The sequence below is a fragment of the Chelonoidis abingdonii genome, chromosome 1 (assembly GCF_003597395.2).
Source record: "Chelonoidis abingdonii isolate Lonesome George chromosome 1, CheloAbing_2.0, whole genome shotgun sequence".
Classification (NCBI taxonomy): Eukaryota; Metazoa; Chordata; order Testudines; family Testudinidae; genus Chelonoidis; species Chelonoidis abingdonii.
In genome coordinates, this window is record NC_133769.1 from 366,198,697 (window position 1) to 366,222,619 (window position 23,923).

At 56.5% G+C, this 23,923-nt stretch overlaps 1 protein-coding gene across 1 annotated transcript in view; it reads right to left on the bottom strand.

Moving 5' to 3' along the window:
* Nucleotides 1–4,661: 4,661 nt before the first annotated feature.
* Nucleotides 4,662–23,923, bottom strand: part of ATG16L2 (autophagy related 16 like 2) — a 70,440-nt gene continuing 51,178 nt past the window's right edge. The window contains exons 11-19 of the mRNA XM_075066884.1: nt 21,788–21,893; nt 20,684–20,754; nt 18,843–18,914; nt 14,920–15,040; nt 12,824–12,929; nt 11,786–11,935; nt 10,940–10,987; nt 9,470–9,571; nt 4,662–6,443 (exon numbers count right to left, since the gene is read on the bottom strand). Coding sequence (XP_074922985.1) covers nt 6,356–6,443; nt 9,470–9,571; nt 10,940–10,987; nt 11,786–11,935; nt 12,824–12,929; nt 14,920–15,040; nt 18,843–18,914; nt 20,684–20,754; nt 21,788–21,893 — 864 coding nt within the window. The 3' untranslated portion in view covers nt 4,662–6,355. The remainder of the gene's footprint in view (nt 6,444–9,469; nt 9,572–10,939; nt 10,988–11,785; nt 11,936–12,823; nt 12,930–14,919; nt 15,041–18,842; nt 18,915–20,683; nt 20,755–21,787; nt 21,894–23,923) is intronic.

The following is a 23,923-nucleotide window of genomic DNA, read 5'->3' on the forward strand; positions in this document are numbered from 1 at the left end:
GAGAGACAGACAAAAGACCCAGAGTCCAAAACTTCCCTCCCTGACTTTGAAAAATCCGGTTTTCTGATTGGTCCTCTGGTCAGCAGTTTGGTTCCCTTTGTTAATCCTTTACAGGTAAAAGAAACATTAACCCTTAGCTATCTGTTTATGACAGGCTCAAGCTGGTTATGCATTGTGTTATTAAAACAAAAACCCCTGGATACTAAACCCAGCCCTTGTTGCTGCCAATTCAGAGGGGCAGAAGAGTTACACTTATGTAGAGTCAGAATTGCTTAGTGAGGGTGCAGGGCTAGTCTCTGCCTAAAACTGAGATCGACCTAGCTACGTTGCTCAGGGCTGGTGTAGACGTGGCTAAGTCGATGGAGGAATTCTTCTGCCAACTGCAGCTGCTGCCGCTCAAAGAGCTGGATGAACTCCATGGAGGGAGGAGGGGATGGGCTTTCGCTGGTGCTTGCACATTGCACTGGACTCCTCCAATGAAAACTTCAGTAACTAGCTGAACTTAGTTGCTTTTTATGAGGGGAGGGATAGCTCAGTTGTTTGAGCATTGGCCTGCTAAACCCAGGGTTGTGAGCTCAATCCTTGAGGGGGCCATTTAGGGATTTGGGATAAAAAAAATGGATGATTTAGTTGGGGATTGGTCCTGCTTTGACCAAGGGGTTGGACTAGATACCTCCTGAGGTCCCTTCCAGCCCTGATATTCTAAGGCAAAATCACTCAGGCTTCCCCCCATCTTAGGAGCTGGCATCCAGCCTGCAGTGTCCGTCAAATGCCTTTATCACACAGAGGGCGGCACTGCTCACAGCAGAAGCATTGCACCACCCAATGCCCCGTCAGCTCTGCGGGCAGCACCCCATCTGCTGGGACTGTTCTCCAGGCTCAGCAGATAATTTGTGTCAGCTTTAGTCTCTTCCTCTTCATGCTGGAGAAGAATGAGTCAAACTTCGGGCCCCCTGGTTATGTGACAATGATAAAAAAAAAGTCAGTCACTTTCTTCAAACACTGAACAAGAAACCCTAGAGAAAAAAGATGGTCACTGAAGCTTATCCGCCTTGCTCTGCTTCAAATCTTCCCTGGCTCCCTCCTACAGACTTCAAGATACAGACCTAAGATCTCTCCTCCCCTCCAGCCCATTACACCCCACCTGCCGGTAAGGGGCTGAAAGGACCTGCCAGGACCTCCCTCTAGCTTTAGAGTAAAGTGATGTGCCTGGTGGGTTGATTTGACTCCCGCAGAACAAAACGTAATAATGGGCAGGTTCATTTCCCCCAACACACCTTTGAAACTCTCCCTGCCCCCTGGACTCAAGCGGGAGCTGATTATTCTCGGGTCTAACCTTCCTCCTGAGGCCAGGACCATTCGCTTGTTACTGGCCCATTTCAGACACCCGGAGGAACCAGCATCGTGCAGAATTCTACAGCGGCCTTTAACAGCCTCCTCGCTTTAGATTTACTCCAAACAGAAATGAGCTGCTGATGTTTGCAAAGCGCTAAACAAATATTAACTGGCTTTATCTCCCCTGCTATCTCAGCCTCGCTTTGCGCATGAACTGAAGCAGGCAGTTCAGGGCCTTGCTGGGGGAGCTATTCAGAGCTGAGAGTAGGAACCTTGGGTGCATCTTAACAAAACCACTGTTTTGCCCAGATGCTGGCAACCCCTGGCAATCCAAAGACACGGGTAAGTGAGGATCTGCGGTAGGGTGGCCTAGTGGGTAAAGCACCTGGCTGGGACTCAGGGGAGCTCGGTTCATGCTCCAGCTCTGCCCCAGGTGTCTTGTGTAACTGCTGGGAAGCTAATTAGCGCCCTCCAGCTGTAAAACGAGGAGAGACTCTGTCTCACATGGGTATTGCAGCTTAAACTCACCAACAGGGGGCAACGCTTACCTGTCATAGTGCATTCAGGTCCTTAGGGAGCCAGAAGCCCAGATGGGCCTCTCTGCCCGCATGCCAGCCCGAGTGCTCACTGCTCACAAACCCCTTCTGTGCTCCCCTGCTCTGCTTCCCCTCCCCCATGCAGCTTTCCTGAAGGCGACTCTGCTCCTCTGAGCCAGGAGCACTGATTGCCAGCTCCCCACTCCAGAGCCAGGGAGCCATGCACCCCAAAAGCTTGGCTGGAGTCAAAACAGCCCCCTCACCCATGCTGAAGCCTGAATCTCAGGGACCACCCAGCAGCCTGCCCCATCCCATTCACCGCTAAACCGTCAGCAGCTGCTCCCTTGGGCGGCTCTGATCTGTGCATCCGGGCTATTTCCCACAAAAGGCTGCAGCATAGAGCAGGAGAAAGCAGAGGGTTGGGAGCAGGAGGCAGGACATGCTCCAGTGGAACAAACACCTTGGAAAAGGCTAAGGGCTGCTTTGCAGTAACGCCCGGTCACTTTGCCAGCAGGGGCTGATTGGAAATGCAGCCACTGAAAACAAAGGGCGGCTGGGGAGTGAAGGAACCGGCTTCTTCTCCCCTTACATGCCGTGCTCTGGAATGACTCTGGGCTAGTGGATATTAAGACAGGGCCTTGCACTGTAATGGAAGGCCCCGTCTCCGGTAGGTGCTCAGCATTGTGATAAACAGCTTCATGCATAGAGGCAGTGCAAAGTGAAGCACTCTGACATTGGGCCAGTCAGTTAGCCTTGCTGTGCCTCAGTTTCCCCATCTGGACAGCCCCGCCCTACCTCAGAGGGGTGTTGTGGGGCTAAATACACTGCAGAGTGAGAGACGCTCAAATACTACGGTGACGAGGGCCAGGTAGGTACCTAATGTAGATGCCATGGTACCTAGATACCTGCAGGAGCAGGCCAGGGCAGGCTGAGCCAAGCCCTCAGTAGGGGACGTTGCTCTGATAGAGGAACCACCCATCAGCAAAGATGCAGCAGTAGGGTTTTCGTCCAGGTCTGAGTCCCAAACTCAGCTTCACGGGTAGAGGGGAGGCTGCTGGAGCAACGGGCAGGGAAGATGATGCGTAGGTTCGTAGGCAGGATGGCCAGCGGGGAACGTTCTGAGCGTCTAGCCTGAGCCCTCACCCAGTGACTCCTGCCGCCTCCCGCCTATAACATCTGCGTGTGCCCAAGCGTCTTTTAGACTCAAGCTGTCCCTGACCCTTCACTTTGTTCTCTTCTCAGCTGTCCCATTGCGATGACATGCGCACACCAGACCTGGACAGGGCTCTGGTAATGGTTAGGCTGACGCCTTACACAGAGACGCTACCACCGCCCTGCTCGACCTCGCTGGGTTGCATTAACCCTCTTAGCCAGCACAGCGCCCTGGGTGCTCACTTTGATCCTCCACCAGCCATAGGCTGGGTTGGGGAGGAGCTTCTGCATGTGAGATTGCTGGCACTGAACAAGCGCTGCCCCCAGGGCAGCATGGCAGGCTCTGGGAGAAGACCCCCTTAAGCACTCCCTGTCTTACATGTGCCTCTCAGCAGTCATGGGCAAAGAGGAAAGACATCCTCAGTCTGTGAGCTACAGAACGGTTAAAGCCTGGAACCCAGCATCAGGACGCCTGGGTTCCTTTGCTGCTGGCTGGCAGCGGGAACTGGGGCAAGGCTCCTGCCTTTTGTGTCTCAGTTGCCTCATTTATGCAACTGGACCCATCTCGGCATGAGAGGGGTGTGAGGTTCATTGAACGCAGGGAAGGCAGGGTGGCTCAGAGGCACGGGTCTGATCCCAGGACAATGGCAAACCCCAGAGCAATTCTCCTGCTCTTTGGCTCTCCCCACAGGGATTGGAGGTGCTGAAACAGCAGATCTTAGTTGTTGCTATGCTACACACGTCGACATAGAACAATCACGGAGCTGGCCGGCACATAACTCTCATCCTCCTGCTCTAACAACAAAGGGTCCTGCCTCGTGAGCTAAAGGAGAATCTCCATTAGCACTGGAGAGGCTATGACACACAGCTGAGGATGGCTGATTCCCTCCAGTAGAAGGCAGTTGTGCACAGGTCACTGCAGCAGCATCCCCACAAAGTAAGAAAGGTGGGCCAGCCCACAGGATCAGCAACATGCGTGACGCTAGCAATCATGTCGTCGACGCGGAATAAATCACGAGCAGCGCCACAGCAGCTCGTGTAAATTGCAGACAAGAAATAGGAAGCCCTTGGCACGTGTGCTGGGCAAACTGCCAGCCCCTGTGTGGATTTCACTTGCCCAGCCCAGGGGATGGTCAGCGCTCAGCTCTTTATCTCTGTCCGTGTGGGCATCTGAAATGAGGGGGCACAGGGTTCCTGACTGAACCCCCAAAACCACTTTTACAAAGCTGGCTACTACCCTTCAGGGACTAGCACCCCTTGAAATTCTACAGCTCCTTCCATAGCAAAAGCTCCCAGAGCATTTGATGAGCAGCACCATCAAAATGCAGCTGCCTCTGGAGTGGAGCACCCAACCCACACACAGCAGTGCAGGGAGACCTGATCTCTCTAGGTCAGGGCTAAAGGGCCTTGGTGGGGGAGGGCTGCATTCCTACTATGCCCATTCTGTGGCCAGAGGACGGTCAGTCTCTGGGGTCACTGAAATCGGTGCCTTTGAGAAGTACTTGACCCCCATAAAACAACTGTGAGTAACTCCTTGGTGGACGGCCTGGCTCTGGAGCTGCTGGGTCTCTCCTCCAAGAGGCTGGGCACCGAAGGAGAGTTAGTGCCTGGGGAAAAGAAACAGCCTAGAAATCCAGACCGTGTTTTAAAGCTGTATTCACAGGACACCACTGCCATGCCATTACAGTCTCAGAGAAGGATATGGAGTGCGAGGACTAGATGCTACTGGGCCTTCCCCTGTCATTGACCTAGGAACCTCACACGGCCAATGCCTGGCACAGTTGGGGGGGCATTAGCCAGATGCATCTAAGTGCCCTGGTGGGTCTCGCCCCCCACGCATGGCAGGTGCACATTCAGCAGCAGGACTGGTGGGGTCCTGCCTGGTGCAGCCCGCTGCATGTGTGTTCCACCTGGCCATGCCCGTTCAGCTGTACGGCCACGGCACAATGGCAGGGGCAGCTCGACCCAGATGAGTCCACCCACCCCGGGCCGTGCCCTGTGCTCCCAGCAGGGCCTCTCCCCCGGCAGGCAAACGCTCAGAAGGCACAAAGATTATTCGGGATGATAAACGAACTCCGTGGCTCGCATGGCAGAGCAGGCTGAACTCGGGCCCCCCAGCCCTGTTTTGCCATTGTTGGTGTGGAATCAGATCAGGGGATTGGACTGCCCTGTGGACGCCCCCAGGCACTGTTTAGAACCACCGAGCAGAGGCAGGAAGGAATGAGAGGAGACAGTCGCTCAGTGGCTCACTCCTGGGGAAAAGTGCCCAGGCCCATGTCTCGAGCTTACAAGGCTGGTGTCTGTGGCTTTTGGCTTGGCACGACTGCCCAGGCCACGGAGATGGTGCTCTCTGGCATCCTAAGGGGCGATCCACTATTCCCAAAGCAGCCCCCTCTCCTAGTCCCACTGCAGTTAACAGGAGCTTGGCCACAGGCTGCACTGGTTCCAGGATCTCACGCCTCTCCCCCTCAGGCAGAGTTAGCCGTAGTCGCCTGTGGGAGGCACCAATTGGGCAAGGTGGGGCAAAGCCTAGAGACCCAGCTCACTAACCCCTTGGGTACGTCTGCACTGCACACTAAGCCTTGGCTCTGACTCGGGCTGGAGCCGAGCTCTGCTTCCATCCACACACGTGAGCCTGACTTGGGTTGGCAAGCGTCCTAGGCCTCTGCTGGGGGGTGGGTCAGAGTCTGAGGCCCAGGCCCCGTCCTTCTGCAGTGTGAACGCAGCTCAGGCCACAAACCCATGTCAGAAGCGCTGCATCGGGCTGTGCAGACGCGTTAGCATGTCCGAGAGACCTGCCTGCAGGCTTACAATGCAGCGTGGCCGCTCAAGCGCATTGGAAACGCCGAATCCTCACACCCGGGCCCCCAGACACAAGAGTGAGCTTGTCACCTCCTGCCTCAGGGTTAAATGCCGGGCACAAACTGCTCCTCCCCCTCCCAAACATCCCATCGCCGGAGTCTGGTGGGTACGTCTGCCCTTCTCAGCCACGACGGGCCCGTTCCTCAGACGCTGGCCCAGCAGCCTCCCGCTCCTGCTGTCTGAGATAGAAAACTTGTCCTTGGTTTTCTAATCTTCCTTTTACAAAGTGTCAGCATCCTGCGAAGTGCCCCGGCTGCCGTTGCTAGCGGAGGCGGAGGTCTTTGGAGAGCAGCCAATGCAGCTTCTAACCCCACCTCTGCCCCTCTGGGACCTTGTCAACTCTCCAGGTCTGGGCTGCTTTGGTCCTTGGGAGCAGAACAGTAGCAGCAGGGGTTGGCAGAGCTGCAGATAAAGGAGGGGCTGATGGCCTCTCTGGTTTACTCCTCCGCAGACCAGCAACATGTTGCGCCCTATTTCCAGAGCACCACCTTCTTCGCCTGGTCCACGCTCACAACACACTGGCCCGAGAAGCACCACGCCACGGCATTCACGGAGGCCCTGGATGGGGGACAAGGACACAGGCAAGGAGAATTAACAGGACGCTAACAAGGGCCCGCCCTTCCCATACAGGGCTCTCTCGTAGTGCCATGGGGGTAGGGATGCTGTTACCCCAGTGGGGAAACTGAGGCACGGCTAAGTTAAGTGGCTTGGCCAAAACCATAGAGGGCTTGGGCCAGAGTAGAACTCAGGAGTACCTGACTCCCAGTTCTGTGCTCACACCACTCTCCCATCAGCGAAAGAGGAGCAGTTACTCCAGGAACGATGGGGGATAGTATGATGGTCAACTGAGGGGGCAGATCTGTGAATGGCATTGTGACGAACTGGGAATGTCTTAATGTTTTCTCTGAATACTGTGTTGGTGCCTCAGTGTCCCCTGTGCAGTTCTTAAGTATCTAGGTGGTGGAATAAGGGTGTGTGATTGCTGCAGAGCAAGGGGCCAGTGCACCTAAATGCCTGAACCTCTGTCTCCTAGCAACTGATGGCCTGGGCCCCTCCTCTGCAGTCAGCTTGAGGTGTTGGAGACAAGATCAGGTGACCTCTGGCCCGGGAGGGCTGAGCAGAGAGGAGGGGCTGGAGGGGTTGTTGTCTGGAGCTGGCTGGGACGAGGGTTGCAGTGCAGATGTGGGGGTCTGGTCACTGCCCCCCGAATGGACCCGCTGAGGGGTCGGTTCACTGTATCTACAAGCTCTGTTTTAGACCCTGTTCTGTGTCATTGAATAACCTCTGTTTTACTGGCTGGCTGAGAGTCACGTTGACTGCAAAGTGGGGGTGCAGGACTCTGGCTTCCCCAGGACCCGCTGGGCAGGCTCGATGTGGGAAAGCGCCGGAGGGGCAGAGGATGCTGAATGCTCCAAGGAGAGACCCAGGAGGTGAAGACATGTGAGCTTCTTGCCCTGAACAAGTCTCCTCCAAGGGAGAGGAGGCTCCCCAAAGTCCTGACTGGCTTTGTGGGGAGCAGTTCCAGAGCATCACCCGGAGACTCCGTGACAGGCGTAAACCAGCACAGCTTCATTGACTCCTGATTTACTCCTGCTGAGGATCTGCCCAAGGTATTGCAGAGGCAGGATGGCCTAGTGTATTGAGCACCTGCACAGGAGTTGGAAAACCTGGATTCTAGTCCTGGCTCTGCCACTGGCCTGCCAGGTGACCTTGGGCAAGTCATCTCATCGCCTGGTGCCTCAGTTTCCCCATCTGTGATATTAGCTTTCTTCATAAAGTTTTTGGAGATCTCTGAATGAAAAGTGCTCTATGAGAGCTTGCTGTTATTATCCTTAAGATGTGCTTTCACCAGTAGCACCTGTATATGGACAAGGCCTGTGTCTTACAATACCCTTGTAAGAAACAGTATTCTACAAATGGGGAAACCGAGGCACGGAGCAGTTAAGCGATCACGTATTGAGTTGGTGGAAGAGCAGGGCAGAGAAGCCAGGCGTCCTGGCTCCCAGTCCCCTCCCTTAACCATTGGGTCGCCCTGTCCTCCTCCCTAGGAGGCAATAACATGAGCCCCAGCATCCAGATCTGGAAAGCTTCCCCTGTGGATTAAAGCACAGCCCCCGGGCAAGTGGGCATGGGGAGGGTCCCACAGTACAGCCTCAGCGCAACTGGACCCTTGGAAAGGAGATGAAGACTGCAGGGATGGGCCTGTGACAGGGAGGGGGGATCCGTGGGGGCTGTTGGGACCCCATTACACACTCACTATCATGGAAACAGCTTCACCTCCACTCTCTAAAGCTCCCCAGTGTCCTGTGCAGTAACCCCGTTTTCTTGGGTTCTGGCTGAGCAGGGGTTGCAACAGGATCCATCCGCCCCTCTCCCAAAATCTGGGCCCCTCCAGGGTGCCCTAGACAGGCCTTTCTACAAAGCCTCTTTCCCAGGCTCCCTGGCCCAGCCAGCCCAGTCTCCCAATGCACCTGACAATCATAGAATATCAGGGCTGGACGGGACTTCAGGAGGTATCTAGTCCAATCCCCTGCTCAAAGCAGGACCAACCCCAATTAAATCATCCCAGCCAGAGCTTTGTCAAGCCGGGCCTTAAAAACCTCTAAGGAAGGAGATTCCACCACCTCCCTAGGTAACCCATTCCAGTGCTTCACCACCCTCCTAGTGAAATAGTGTTTCCTAATATCCAACCTAGACCTCCCCCACTGCAGCTTGAGACCATTGCTCCTTGTTCTGTCATCTGCCACCAGCCGAGCTCCATCCTCTTTGGAACCCCCTTCAGGTAGTTAAAAGCAGCTATCAAATCCCCCCCACTCTTCTGCAGACTTAATAACCCCAGTTCCCTCAGCCTGTCCTTGTAAGTCATGTGCACCAGCCCCCTGATCATTTTCGTTGCCCTCTGCTGGACTCTCTCCAATTTGTTCACATCTCTTCTGTAGTGGGGAGACCAAAACTGGACGCAATATTCCAGGTGTGGCCTCACCAGTGCTGAATAGAGGGGAATGATCACGTCCCTCTATCTGTTGGCAATGCTCCTACTAATGGAACCCAATAGACTGTTGGCCTTCTTGGCACCAAGGGCACACTGCTGACTCCTATCCAGCTTCTCGTCCACTGTAATCCCCAGGTCCTTTTCTGCAGAACTGCTGCTTAGCCAGTTGGTCCCATCTGTAGCAGTGCATGGGATTCTTCCATCCTAAGTGCAGGACTCTGCACTTGTCCTTGTGGAACCTCATCAGGTTTCTTTTGGCCTAATCCTCTAATTTGTCTAGGTCCCTCTGTATCCTACCCCTACCCTCCAGCATATCTACCTCCTCCTCCAGTTTAGTGTCATTCACAAACTTGCTGAGGGTGCAATTCATCCCATCATCCAGATCATTAATGAAGATGTTGAACAAAACCTTGATCGACTGTATCCCAGGAGCCTGGTCTGTTCCCGATCAGGCCATTGCACTGTATTCCTTCCCCATGGGATCTGCCCCCTGCTGCCTCTGGGGTTGCTCCCTCCCCAGAATCCTGGTTTAATGCACTCAGCCTAGCCCCTTTAGGAGAGCAGCCTGTCCTACAGGCCAGTGGACCATCACCTGTGCTCCCCAGACAGGATCGTTTCCAGCTTCCCGCTCTCCATGTTCCAGAGGTAGAGGGAGCCATCCGAGGAGCCCACCAGCACGTAACTCTTATCGGGGCTAGAGGGGGGACAAGGAACAGAGAAGAGTGTAAGCTCAGCATGCAGAGACTCCTCTGCTGGTTCTTTGATACTGGCACATGACATTGGGACTCCAGTCCAGAGGGGCACAGAATCCACTGCAGGGTTTGGGAGCTCTATCCAGAGAAGTACATTGAGACAAGAGAATGCAGCAAACCTGTGGAACTCCCTGCTGCAGGAGGATGCTGCTTAACCAAAAGCGCTGGAAAGTTTTAGGGTTTCTAATGGCCACAGCTCAGCAAGCCCAGGGCAGACTAAGGGTAGCTGCAGCCCACGTTGCAGGCTGTTCATTCATCACCCGCAGGCACCAGCAAAGAATCTCGGGAACCTCCTTCTCCCTCAAAAACAGTCAGGAAGAAAACTGAGGGGCAGGTGGGAGACAACCACTGTCTCAAGGAGCAGCAGAATAGCCACAACAACAAGCAGAAGCCATCCACCTACAGCGTGCGATGGAGCTGGGAGCTACTTGGCCTAGAGACGGGGAAGAGCCATTGCAAGCTCACCTCTGGGAGGCCTGGGGGGCTGGTGAGGTTGCCACTGATACTGGCAAGGGAGCAGGGGTGAAGCAGCAGGGCAGATCCCCAGCTGAAGAGCCCGCGTGATGGGAAACTGCCCTTTGGCTTTTCAGGAGAATGCAGGGCCCTGCTCTTGTGGGATGCAGGAGGAGCTGCTCATGGGGAAAGCTGCCAGCAGCCTCCCAGGGGCTCCCCCCGGCTCCTGGGATTCCTCCTCCAGGGTCAACCTGCTGGCACCCCGGTCAGGGTCAAGAGCAAAATGAGGCATTTGGGGAAGGGAACATTGCTGGGTAGGGTCTATAGAGCCCAGAAAGGAAGCAACGAGACCCCTTTTCGCCTCCACCTCCCACCCTGTCCAAAGTTTGGGCTGAGCGGTGACAAGGGGGGGCGGGGGTGGAGACAACTTCCACATCGAGATCCAGCCACAGCCACAGCCTGGGGTGTGAGCAGAGTTCAGGTCAGGAGTCAGAGGCACTGGCTGGGTTGGGGGTGGTGACACCCAGGACTGGGATAGCAGGGTCCATGGGGCAGGAGTGAGGGGCACTGGCTGGGCCGCGGGGAGGACGCTTGCCCATTATGTGCCTGCACTATGACTAGCTCGCTGACACTGTGGGATCTTCTCTCACAACAATAACCCAGAGCTGTGTCAACGGACGAGCTGAGCTTGGCGCTGCAGATCCCCAGCTCCGTTCACAACCATGTGCCCTTGTGCGAGGAGTCCCCATCCCAGTGACCCCTGTGTGGGGTGTCTCCTTTATCACCCTGCGGGAGGGTCAAGCTGCGCGATGCTGCGTACAACTCCGAGCACAGCCAGCAGCCCCACCCCCGCTTACCTGAAGATCGCCTTCGTCCAGTCCGAGCCGCACCTGAAGCCGTCGGCCCTGCAGACACAAACTGTCCCTGGTGAACGTGCATCGCTTCCTCGCGAAGGGCGACAGCTCCCCTAGGGACACACCCGGGGCTGGGGCTCGGACAGGCTCCGCTGCTCAATACAAGCTGCCCAGGGAGAGCTGCTGGCTTGTGGGGCAAAGGGCCAGGCTCTGGGTTCAGACACGAGATCCCTGCAACCTAAGGCACTTAACACTCCGGCTTCCACGCCCTGGGCAGCCAGCTCCAGACATGGGCTCGTGGGATGGCGCAAGCTTCTTCTGACAGTGTAACGCCAGCACCTCTGCCAGCCCACGAGGACACTAGGTGGCATCACCCATTTGGGCCTAGCTCCCGGCAGGCTCAGACAGCAGCTCGCCCAGCCGTGATGTGGAAGAGTGGGTGTGCCAGGCCTCGCCCAGCGTCGGCCAGCTCAGGCTCCTGTAGGAGCTGTGCGACTGGCTCTGGAGGGGCGGCTTTGCCAAAGGGAGGGTGCTATGGGCAGGCAGGACGCAGAGCTGGACTCAATTCCCAACTCTGCCACTGGCCCTGCTGGATGACCCTGGGGAAGTCACTCCCCCTGTGCCTCAGTTCCCCCGGAGAACACTGCCCTATCAGCAGCCTGAGGACTGGTGCGAGCCGTGGCTGCTAAGACAGATCAGGGCAGGAAGGAGGGGTCCCTGAGCAGGACAGGGGGAGAGAATAGGCCCAGTCCTGGAAGGGTGGGAGAGAACCTTTATTACACCCACGGGGGGTCAGTCAGGCCAGACCTGGCTCAGGCTCTCAGGGTTGGGGTCCCACCCACCGCTCACCGGAACACCTGCCGGACGTTGTTCATCTTCAGGTCGATGACCTTCAGGGTGTTGTCCCTGGAGCAGCTCAGCAGGTGCATCTGGTCCTGGCTGATGTGGAGGGAGGTGACCTTCCCCTCAACTGGGATCACCTCCGTGCACCGGGGCCCCCTGGAGTGCAGCAGACAAGGGGCTCGTTAGCACGCCAGCAACTTCACTGTCCCGTGGAGAACCCACCTGGGGACTGCCCACTCCCGATGGCCCGCGTGGATCAGAGCCTCCCTCCTGTTCCATTCGAATCCCTCCTTCCAGGACTCCCACACGCCAGAGACTGTCAGTTACATCTGTCCCTGCTAACCTAGGAACCGCCTGGTTCCATTATGGGAGTTAATTAAACGGACAGATCCATTGCTAGGGAACGGACGAGAGCCCTTGCCACTCAGCGGTGAAGGAACCTGCTGAGCAGCCAAATGCCCAGCCACTCTGGATTGTGACCCGCCCGCTGCGGTGCACACCGGCCGTCTTGCCCGTCCCACCCCCTTGGGGCTGCCCGCGGGACAAGGCACCAAGTGCACCAGAGACAATCGCACAGAGACATTGAGTGACTTGCGCAGGGAGCCACGACTCTCCCAAGTTCCAGTCCAGAGCTATAACCACCAGGTCATCCCAGAAAGGCCAGTCTGAGAATATCCACTCACTGCTTAGCATCCCACTGATGGGCAGCAAGGCCTACCAGACAGACCACAGGCCCCCGAGTGACTCCTGAGTTCTAACCCTGGCTCCGACACCAACTCCCTCTGTAGCCCCTGGGTGAGGCACTTAGCCAATCTGGGCCTCAGTTTCCCCATATGTGAAACAGGGAGAATGAACAGCACCCTTGCTGGGTAAGCTGATCTCAGGGCGGACAGGTCTGAAGTCAGGCAGGAAGGTGTTTCTAGAATGGCAGGACAGTGTTTTATCCTGCTTGTTTCCCCAGCGCCAAGCAATGGGGCCCAGAGACCCCAGGGGTCCAGCTGGTGGCCTTGCCTGGCAGCTACCTTGCCCAGGAAGGGGAGTCACCTGCTGTCCCAGAAGCGGATCTTCTTGTCGTGGTGGCCGCTCACGATGACATTGTCACAGCACACCACATCGTTGCAGTAGGAAAAGACATTGATGGTCCTGCAGCCTGTGGGGACAGCACGGCTGTGAGTGATGGGGGGGTGCGAGGCTGGCAGGGTAGTGCCAGGGTACCGGGGCTCCGCTATGGGCCGTGCTACCTCCCAGGGAAGACCCTTTACCCACAGGGAGAACGCTGACCATTCATAAGGGAGCACTGTGCCAGGCAGCACCACCCGTCGACTCCCTGGCACAGATCACACCGCCCAGGGGAGTTGGGCCCGGCATTGGGTCCCATGCACCAGACCCGAGTTCAAATTCCAGACAACGAGCTCACCTGAGACGGGCTGGGTTTGTTCTCAGCATGAACCACTTGATGGCTCGGTGCCTGGGGCACTCCCTGCTCAGGGCAGCCTGGCCCAACCACGGCTACCCTCATCCTGCCCCCGGCTCCCGCTGTGGGTTTATCCAGCACCCAGCCCAACGGGGCCCTGATCTAATGTCCCTTCGAGGGCGATTGCAACATAACTAACAGCCCCGGGGCTGGAAAGGCCAGAGCTGAATTCCAAGAATGGGGTGAGGACCTGCAGCCAGGGCTGGGGAAGTCCAGGGCTGGCATGATGGCAGGTCCTGCAATGGCACAGCCCCCTCCCCGGCAGCTCCCCGGATTTCCCGGGAGGGTCCCCCACAGCGAGGAGGCCCAGCGTTCCTTCACGGAGCAGTTCTCTGCCAGCAGGCGAGGTGCGAAAAGACAAGGGACACCAAACTCCCAGCACCGGCCCGCTCCCAACTCTCTAGTCTAGCTACGTGGCTACTTGGCTCCCACCACGGCCACAGCCCACCAGTGGCCATGGCGCTGCCTGCTCCTAGCACCGTCCTCCAAGGCCTGCAGCGCTCTGCAAATATGGCAGCCCAAAGGCAGGCAGCCAGCTGTGGTCCCTCACCCTGTCTGTTGAGCCACCTGCTCCAGCTTGTCCTAATGCCAGTGTGCGAACCCCCTGGGTCAGACACTCTCCTTGTTTCACTGCCCAGGACAATGCCCCCAACTGGGCCCTCTAGAGGCCATTTCCCTTGGGGAAACTGAGGCACAGGGCAGTGGAGCACATTGGCCAGTGGGTGGCAGGGCTGGGAACTGAAACCAGGCCCCCGACTTGAGTCCTGTGCCCTGCCCACGGGACTACAATCTCCTTCCTACGCCTGCACCACCCAGCCACTGATAGCCAGGGCTTTTCTTCCCCCAGGGAGGCATTTCATCCATTCAGGGGAGGAAAGCGCAGCCAGTATAAGTCTCAGGCAATCAGGTGATCAGCCATGACTGCTCCTCTCCCTCGTCTTTCCACAGCTGCTGGCCCCAGTTAAAAAGCCACCACATGGAAGCAACAGAGCAGCGCCAATTCATTGCCATCCAAGCCCATGAGGAGGGTACGTCCCCATCCCCCGGCCGGGGCATGACTTTTAGCCTGTAAGGCCATGTGTGCCTGGTGCCCAGCACAACGGGCCCCAACAGGGATCGGAGCCCCGGGGAATTACTGTAATCGAAACAGTCCCTTAGCCGGCTTTTCCAAGATGCGCAGGGTGGGCTGTCCCTGCGGCGGGCCCATAAGAACCTGCCGCAACAGATCCACAGCCAGACCTCAGAGGTCGTGGGGGAACCACATGGTGCATCCAGACTAGAACCCAGAACCGTCTGCTCCAAAGCACAAGCCTTGAACTAAAGGGGCATCTCTGGTAGCTGCCATAGTATTAGTGAGTATAACAGCCACTGGACTAAGGCACGAGATCAGCAGTCAAGAGACCTGCCAGTTCTGCCGCAGACCCGCTGTGTGACCTTAGGCAAGTCACGTCCCCGGTCGGTGCCTCAGTTTCCCTATTCAGATTGTAAGCTCGTCGATGCAGGGAACTGCCTCGCGCTCTGTGGCTGTGCATGAACCTAGCCTAGACCCCACCGCAATACCATAATCATCCCCTGCCAGCAGTGGACAAATGCACACTTGACACGCCCCCAGTGGAGGTCGCTGGTGAGACACAGGACACTACGCCTGACAGAGTCGGTTACTTACAGGCCCCTTTGCACAGGTCCCATTCTTTGACTGTCCTGTCCCGACTGCCCGTCACCGCTTGGAGGCGGGTGGAACGGAATTTGGCAGCCGTCACTTTGTCAGCATGGCCCGTGAGCGTCTCCTAGACAACACAACAGCTGGAGATGTTAAGGGGTTTAGGGGTTGTTTTTTTTCCATTTTATTTTCTTCCCAATAATCTAATTTTTAAAAATAAATCAAAACAAGGAAAATGACACACAACGGGCCTGTTACAGAAAAGTCAGCCAGTTACGGACTCGCAGAACAAAGCCCAACCCTGCCCCCTGCTGGAATTGTTGCAGAACTGAAATGGATTGTGGGTTGTTTTTTTTAATTACTTAACACTACAATCTCTCTGCAATTCCAAATAATGAATCCAATACACAGACTCCTAGACTTCAAGATCAGAAGGGACCATCGTGATGATCCAGTCTGACCTCCTGCATGCTGCCGGCCATAGAACCTCACTCACCCACTCCTGTAATAGACCCCTAGTCTCTGGCTGAGTTACTGATGTCCTCGGATCATGGTTTAAAGACTTCAGGTTACAGAGAATCCACCATTTACACTAGTTTAAACATGCAAGTGACCTCATGCTGCAGAGGAAGGCAAAAAACCTCCAGGGCCTCTGCCAATCTGACCTGGGGGAAAATTCCTTCCCGACCCCAAATATGGCGATCAGTTGGACCCTGAGCTTGTGGGCTAGACCCACCAGCCAGACCCCTGGGAGAGAATAACCCAGAGCCCTCCCCATCTAGCGTCCCATCACTGGCTGTTGGGAATATTTGCTGCTAGAGTCAACCATGGGCCACATGTCATTGTAGGTGGTCTCCTGCCATCCCCCCCAGAAACATATCACGCTCAGTCTCGAACCGTATCGCGCTCAGTCTTGAGGGCCCAGTTGGGGGCAGTTAGGTTTTTGCCCCACTGCTTCCCTGGGGAGGCTGTTCCAGAGCTTCACTCTTCTGCCGGTTAGAAACCTTCATCTAATTTCAAGTCTAAACTTCCTGATGGCCAGTTTATATTCATTTGTTCTTGTGTCCACATTGGCCCTTAACTTAAATAACTCCTGCCTCACCCTGGTGTTTATCCCTCTGATGTATTTATAGAGAACAATCATCTCTCTCCTTAGGCTAAACAAGCCACATTCCTGGAGTCTCCTCGCATGAGGTAGGTTTTTCAATTCCTCGGCTCATCCTAGCAGCCCTTCTCTGTACCTGTTCCAGTTTGAATTCACCTTGCTCAAACACAGGAGACCAGAACTGCACACAATACTGCAGATGCAGTGCCTTGTATAATGGTACTAACACTTCCTTGTCTCTGCAGGAAACACTTTGCCTGATGCATCCTAAGGCTGCACTAGCCTTTTTCATGGCCACAGCACATTGGCAGCTCGTAGTTACCTTGTGACCGACCAAAACACCCAGGTCTTTCTCCTCCTCTATGTGCAGGCAGGGGTTGGAAGTAGCGGCAGACTTGGGTGCTAGTTCTCAGTTATGTTAAAGCTCCTTTCTGTTCCCAGAAATAGCATCTGAACCCTTTTCCTGGCTGGTGGGAGGACCTGCTTTCGGCCCTCAGCTCAGGGGCACAGCTAGAGCGCACAGCACTACAGCTATTCTCGGCTTCCTGGGAAGCAAAGAGCGAGACAGAACAGCCCCGAGGCTGCTCTAGCGTACGCCAGCAACCAGCCAGTCTGGCTGTAACAGATCCCCAGCCAGACTCACGTGGCTCCAAAATACAGGATGCACCAAGGGGGTTTGAAGCTCTGCCCCAGCAGGAATGGGGCTGCCCAGCTTGATGCCCTCACTTTCTAGCCTCAGCTCTGCTGCCAACTGAGCCCTTGCAGCCTGGCTGCTGGATTGCTGCAAGAACCCCGTGCTGAGCCGCCCCTGCAGGAAGGGGCACGGAGCCTAGATCTGACTGCCACGGGCAGCCCCAGGGGACTGATCCACCTGCGCAGCCTGGAGACAGTCACTGAAATCCAAGGCCTGAAAGCTTCACTGGTGATGCACGTTCCGTGCGAGCGGCCGGCGCCACGCCAGCAGGGAGGGGTGGAATGTGCAGAGCCGTGGCCGGGAAGCACCCGCGTGGGGAGGCTCAGCTGGGCTCTTATTTAGGCTCCGCCCGCAGATGAATGTATAGGGACAGTCACTCCAAACCCCGGAGTTGCTGGCCTGGCGGGGCTTGGGAAATGGCTCCGTGTTCTTCCAGGCTCGGATCCACTACCAGGGTGAATCAGCGCAGTGCTTGCAGTTTACACCAGCGGAGCAGCTGGCCCCGGTGCCTTTGACAGCAGCTGCAGCAGGGCCAGGGGGGACGGGGGGAACGATTTTAAACGATTGCACCAGACTTGGGTGGGGATTCGTGCGCCTCACCTGGAGGCACTGAAGCCCAGAGCCTCCCAGGTATCTTAGCTCCCAACCATGGGTTTCAGTGGAAGTTAGGAGCCTAGACACCTTGGCAGATCTGGGCCGCAAGCACCTACGACCCTGCCTGAAGCCAGCAGGCTCTCCAGGGTGCAGCTCCTCCCAGGATCAGGCCCTGGGATCACAGCGTGTCATGCCAGTCTCTGCCAGCTCAGATAGCACAGTCCCCAGCAGGGTCTGAGTGCCAGCTGCAAGGCACCGGACACCGGGCTGGTATTCAAGGCACCGGGCAGCCCGGCACATTAACACAACTCCATCCCTGCAGGAATCTTACCTCTCCCCCAGCTGTCGCTACCCTCCCATGACAAAAGATGCCCCCGCCCCCACCCAGCTTGCCCTCCCCTACCAGCGTTCAAGCCTGCCCCTCGCTGACCCACCCAACTGGTGGGAGTACAAGCCGGAGGAGGGGAGGAAGGACACATGGTGCATGCATCTCCCTGCTACCAGGAATTCCTTTCTGCCGCCAGCCACGTCCCCTCACTGGTCATCCCTCGGGGCTACCCAGTGCCAAGGCAGCGCCCCATTCTCAGGCCCTCCATCTGTGCAAGGCTGCCAGTGGCCCAGCCCAGCACAGACACGTCCCACGGGTTACTAGTGGCTGCTACATTCAGCCCTGTCCGCACAGAGGGGGCGACCAGCGACATAAGCTTGGCCCCGGGAAATGGTCCCAAGAGCATGGCCAGGCTCTCACCACCTCTGAAGACCTACTGACCGCACAGAGGGGGCGTGATGTGGCCTCCACCCACTAGGCACCGCTCTCGCTCCCTGCTGGGGAACCCATGTGCTGGAGGCAGAGCCTTGATCTCTGCAGTTACACAGCACCTTCCACCTGAGGGTCTCAAGCCCTGGGCAGGTACTCAGGGCCAAATTCTCTGCTGGCATAAAATGCAGCAAGGATAGTCTTGGAGATAAGGCACAGGCTTAGGAGCCAGGACTCTGCTCCCAGAGGTGCTTGGGCAAGTCACTTAGCTGCTCTGTGCCTCAGTTTCCCCCCTCCTGTGGGGATGCCAGCACTGACTGACCAGAGTGGGGCCAGTTTACTGCCTCCTGCAGGGCCCCTGCCACACGTGCTAAATTCAGGAAAGCTCACAGGATCCATCTTCGAAGTATTCATGGGTGACCAGAAACGTCTCTGCCTGCCAGCAGCATGTGACCGGGCACGTAGCTGCAGCCACCCTGCTGGTAGGTTACCCTGCCTGGCAGATCTGGGGTCAGAAGAACATCCTCAGGGTATCGGCAAGGCACTGTGAGAGACTGGGGGCAAGACCCACCCCCAAATAACCCAGCGGACGTCACGCATCTGCTTCAGCTGAGCACGATCCATGCAGCTGATGTGTGACAACAGGGAGCGATCCCTGGTGGCCCTCAGTCTCCTAGGTGTCTGGATCTTTCCCCGGTTGGCAGGGGATATTTTCTCCCCCCCCCCACCCCCCCGCCATCCAAAACGCAGGGATCCAGACAAGACCCTAGGGTACTTACTTTGGATTTGCAGTCCCCGATATGCCACAGCTGCGCTGCGTTGTTGTACGCCGCCGCCAAGATCTGGCAGCCCTGAAAGAGGAGGAAGAGGGAGATGACGGGAACAGGCCAGGGAGTGGCGGTGTGAGCGAGGGTTCCTGCCCTCGGCTGCACGCAGAGCCACCGGTCCTCGGCTCCTGGGATCACAGAGATCTGGTGACGCCACGTGTGCGCAGTCAGCGTGGTCCATGCCTCGCCGTGGGGCGCTCCGAAACGTCATGCTGGCTCCCCTCTGCCAGCCGCCCGGCTGCTCTGCAGCGTTTCACATGGCTCCAGCTGAGACCAGGACAAATGACTCCCGCACAGAACCCACCTGCTGCTTTTCCTCGTAATGGGGATACTCGCTTTCCCCGGCCCAGGCTGGATTCAGCCGCTGCCTCTCCAGCATAAAGAGGCCCCTTGAGGGCCTGCAGGCCGCTGATCTGGAGACCACTGTGATCACCTATGCAGCCTGGATCTTCCACTTGAGCTGCCTCCCCCGGGCATCCCCATATCTTGCCCTATATACCTTGCAGCCTTCTCCCCCTTGGCTAGTCTCCTGGCTCAAGCCCTCCCCCATGCTGTGGGGTGCCCCCTTCCTAGCCAGCCCCTCCCTCTCTCCCCACCATCTCTGCCTCCTGCGGGCTCAGTCCATGGGAGAACGGAGGCCAGCACAGGTCACCGTAATGGGGAGGGGGTGGAGGGGCACAGCGGGGGGAATCTAGTTTAAACAGGAGCCTGTCGGGGGGGTTGCACAGTCTGTGCTGTACAGGAGGTTGGACCACTGATCACAACAGTCCCCTCTGGTCTTGGAATCTATGAAGCCCCTGACACTAACCCTGTCGCCACTGGGGCTGGGTGAAAACAGTCAGCCCCACTCTCTTCCCGGCCATTCACGCACCTCCCAGCGGAGAGCACCATCCCAGAGGCACGGCTTGACCCTCCTGGTCAGCACCCGGTGAGCTACCAGCGCTCACAAAGCTGGGGGAGCCAACGAGGCTCTCGAAAGACCCCCGCCCCCGCCAGCTAACAGCCGAGCACGGCTGGGGGCTGGAAGAAAGCCTGGGTTTGAAGTACATTGGCTACGCTGGACTACCAGGCGCTGGCCATCCAAGTGATGGCTTCTCTCTGCCGCTACCTAGTGCCCATGCTGTGCAATGGCTCCCACTGGCTGCACGGCACCTCCAGTGCATGCTGATCCCAATCAGACACAGATCCCGGGGCGGACTCCACTATTCAAAGCGCCCTCCTGAAAGGTCCCACTCCCACTCCTGCTCCGCACCCCATACCACCTTGGCCTGGAGCCTCCATTCCCCCTCCAGCTTCCCAGCAGCCTCTCTTCTCCTGCCCTGCGGTTACTGATGCATCACGGTCTCCTTCCTGCGCCCCCTGGGGCTTCCAAGCTGCTCAGAGAGCAGAGAGCATGGGGCTCTCCTGCAACCCCTGGAGAACTTCCGAGCTCTCCAAGAGCTGTTTCTCAGAGGCTTCTCCAGGAGCCGTGAGGAGTCAGGGGACCCGGTCACTAGGCCAGGCTCTGCCACCGATACGGTGTGAGGAAGCCACAATCCAGCTCCTCCACCTCTCCTCTACTCTAGGAATGACTTCTGCCTCTTGTCAGCCCCCTCCTTGTGGTCGCAGCAGCCGGAAGAGCTGATTGCCCGCAGCTCAGAGAGGTGGCCAGCAAGGAGAGGAGAAAGGAAGAGCTGGCAGATGCACCATGCTCTGAGCACAGGGGCTGCAGCTGCCCCCGGCTGCCTCTGTCCCGGGATCCTGACTCAGGACGGTCCCAGCCACACTGGGCCCGCCAGCAACACCTCACTCACCGACGGGTCAAACTCGATGCTGGTGATGCTGCCGTTAGCCCCTTCCAAGGTCTGCAGGCTCTCCAGCCTCCCTGAGAGCAGACAGAAACAGCACAGTGATTAGCCCCAGGGGCAGCAGGGAGAGGCCGAACGATGCCAATTCCTGAGCCTTCAAGGCCCTGGGAGCACTTGGCAGCTCTGAGAATCCATCGCTCAGAAGCTGGAGGCAGCCCAAGTCAGAGGCCACTTTAAAAAAACAGCCCTTGACCTCTCCGTGCCTCAGTTTCCCTCTCTGTGCAATGGGGGTTATTTACACAGCAATGTCTCTAAGCAGAGAACATCCTGGGCCCAGGGGATGCTTGGGTTTGAATTTCATGGCTCTGCCAGAGAAAGTAGAGTAGGAAAGGAAGCCCTGGGAGGACAGCAGGTGTCCGGCCGTCAGGGCGGGGTCTGGTTCCAGGGCTGCAATGCCCCTGGAGATTTCGGGAAGGGGAAAGGAAAGGCTCTGGGTGTGCTGATGGGGAGGTGCTTAGAACAAGTGATGGGAGTGACAGCAACGTCAAGGCAAGACTCTGCAGTGACCTGACCCAGAGACCCCTGCCATGTGCCGGCTGGAATAAGCCTGTGCGTGCACATCCTACTGCGCCCGAGACCCAGGACACAACCTGCATGCTCCGTAGCCTGCAGCATGACAAAGGGGGCCAAACCAGAGCCTCCAACCAAGCTCCTCTTTACTGGCCTAAATTGTATTGCTGCGTTCTGTTTAGGAGCCGATGGGTTCCACCCCAAACATGGCTGCAGCAAAGTGAGGCTCTGTTAGAGGGCGCAGAGAAGTGGCTTGAGATGCGTCTGGAGGAAGCGCACTACAGGACTGCAAGCTCACTGCTGCAAAGGTTACGGAGAGGCAGGAAAGGGCTAGGCAGTCACAGGAGGATGTATCAAGGACTCATGCCCTTGCAGGAGTGGGGACGGTCACTGGCATGATAGGATTCACCACCCCGCACCAGGCTGTCTGCAGGGTGTTACCACCCGGCCAGCTGGTGAGCGCTCAGCCGCCCTCCCGCTTGGCAATGCCGCTCCCACGTTAACCTACGGCCAAGAGCAGCGAACGGCCCGTTACTGTACCTCCAGCCACGCTCCAGAGCCTGATGAGACTGTCGGCCCCGCCCGTGGCCAACATACCGGAGCTAGGACTGAACTTGACTGCGTTTACCTCGGAGAAGTGCGCCTCCTGGAGGAGAGAAAGGAGAACTGGTGAAACCGTGAGGGCGAACGTCTCCTGGGATCAGCAACCGGGTGCCACCCCTAATGCTTGGTGTGGCCAGGGCAGAGGGCATCAGCTCAGCCCATTAACTCAGCCCTCTGCGTGGCCCTGCTTAGCAGTCACAGCCCCCGTCCCATCTCTGGCACCGGCGGAGCGTGGCGGATTGGCTTGTCCCAGCCAGGATAAGACCCCGCTACCATTAAGTGGGAAGGATTCAGGCAGTCGGGGCCCCTGCTTTTGGCGATGGAAGCCCCACCCCCGGGTCAGTCCCAGCTGATGACTGCAGCCTTGGATGCACGCGGCCAAGGTTTGTCAGCCAGGTCTCCAGTGTCTTCTCAATCAGCTGGCCCAGCAGGTTCTATCCGCCTCCCACAACAAACCCCAGGGCCTGAGCCCCAGGGGCAGCTATTGCCAGGAGTCTCCAAATGGCTAATGGGCCCAACTGACATTAGGGCCCCATCATTAGTTACCCATATGATCCCGACAAAATGAATAGGCAGCAGGTTTAAAACAGACATAGGGAAGTAGTTCTTCACACAGTGAACAACCAGCCTGCACAACTCACTGCCTGGGGATGTCGTGAGCCAAAAGTATAACAGGGTTCAAAAAAGAACTAAGGGACACAACCCCTTGCTTAGGTCCCTGAAGCTCTGATTGCCAGAAGCTGGGACTGGACGACAGGGGATGGATCACTCCATAATTGCCCTGTTCTGTTCCTTCCCTCTGAAGTACTGGGCACCAGCCGCTATCAGAGACAGGATACTGGGCTAGATGGACCATTGGTCCGTTCCTACGCACTGGGTTCTGCACACACGCGTCCAGTACATTTACACTGCAGTCTGAGCCAGACGCTGGTCGGCTAGAGGAGAATATGAATGAAAACACACTTGAGGTGTGGCTGGGAAGCTCGATCAGTGCAGCCTACAGGGGTTTTAAGTTGCTAGGCCTGTGACAGAGAAGAAGGTTATGAACGAGGTGCAGTGTCCACCATGTGCAGCAGGAAGGCATCAGCCAGTGCACAGGGCTGTGAAGGAGGCCCCGGATAGCGCACTGTCATAAGCATAAATCCCAATTCTGAACATTAGCGTCCAAAATGTGGGTGCCTAGCATAAATCCTCTAAGCTTAATTACCAGCTTGGATCTGATAGCACTGCCACCAGCCAAAAATTCCAGTGTTTGGCTCACTCTGGTCTCCCCAAAACCTTCCCTGGCGGACTCCAAGACTCAGATGCCCTGAGTCTTACCACAAAGGAAAATAACCCCCCTCCCCTTGTCTTCTCTTTACTTCCTCCCCAGGCTTCCCCTCCGTGGGTTATCCTGGAAGATTACTGTACTTAAACTCCTTGAATTACAAAACAGAGAGGGCAATTTACCTTCCCCCCTCCTTCTTTTCCCCCTCCAGTCTTTCCTGAGAAAGACCGTAATCCTGGCACAGGGATTTCTATCCCTAGAGCCTCACTTAGAAAAGAAATCCAATAGGTTTTTAAAAAGAAAAGCTTTATAAAAAGAAAGAAAAGACATAAAAATGGTCCTGTATCAAGATAACAATATACAGGGTCAATTGCTTAAAAGAAAATATGAATAAACAGCTTATTCAAAAAGAAATACAATTTAAACATCCCAGCAATACACACATGTAAATACAAAAACAAATATAAAAACCTATTGTTTTCCCTTTTTTGTACTTACACTTGGAAACAGAAGATTAGAAAAGCCTGGAGATAGAAATCACTCTCATAGCCGAGAGAGCACAGAACAGAAAAACACAGACAAAAGGACACACACCCAAAAATTCCTCCCGAGCTTGAAAAAACCAGTTTCCTGATAGGTCCTCTGGTCAGGTGTTTGGTTCCCTTTGTTAACCCTTTACAGGCAAAGAAACATTAACCCTTAGCTATCTGTTTATGACATGCACACTGTACCACATTTCTTCAGCCTGGGCGGGTGCGTCCCACGCTCCTTCTGGGGAAGGGTGGGAGTGCGGGTGTGGAGGGTGT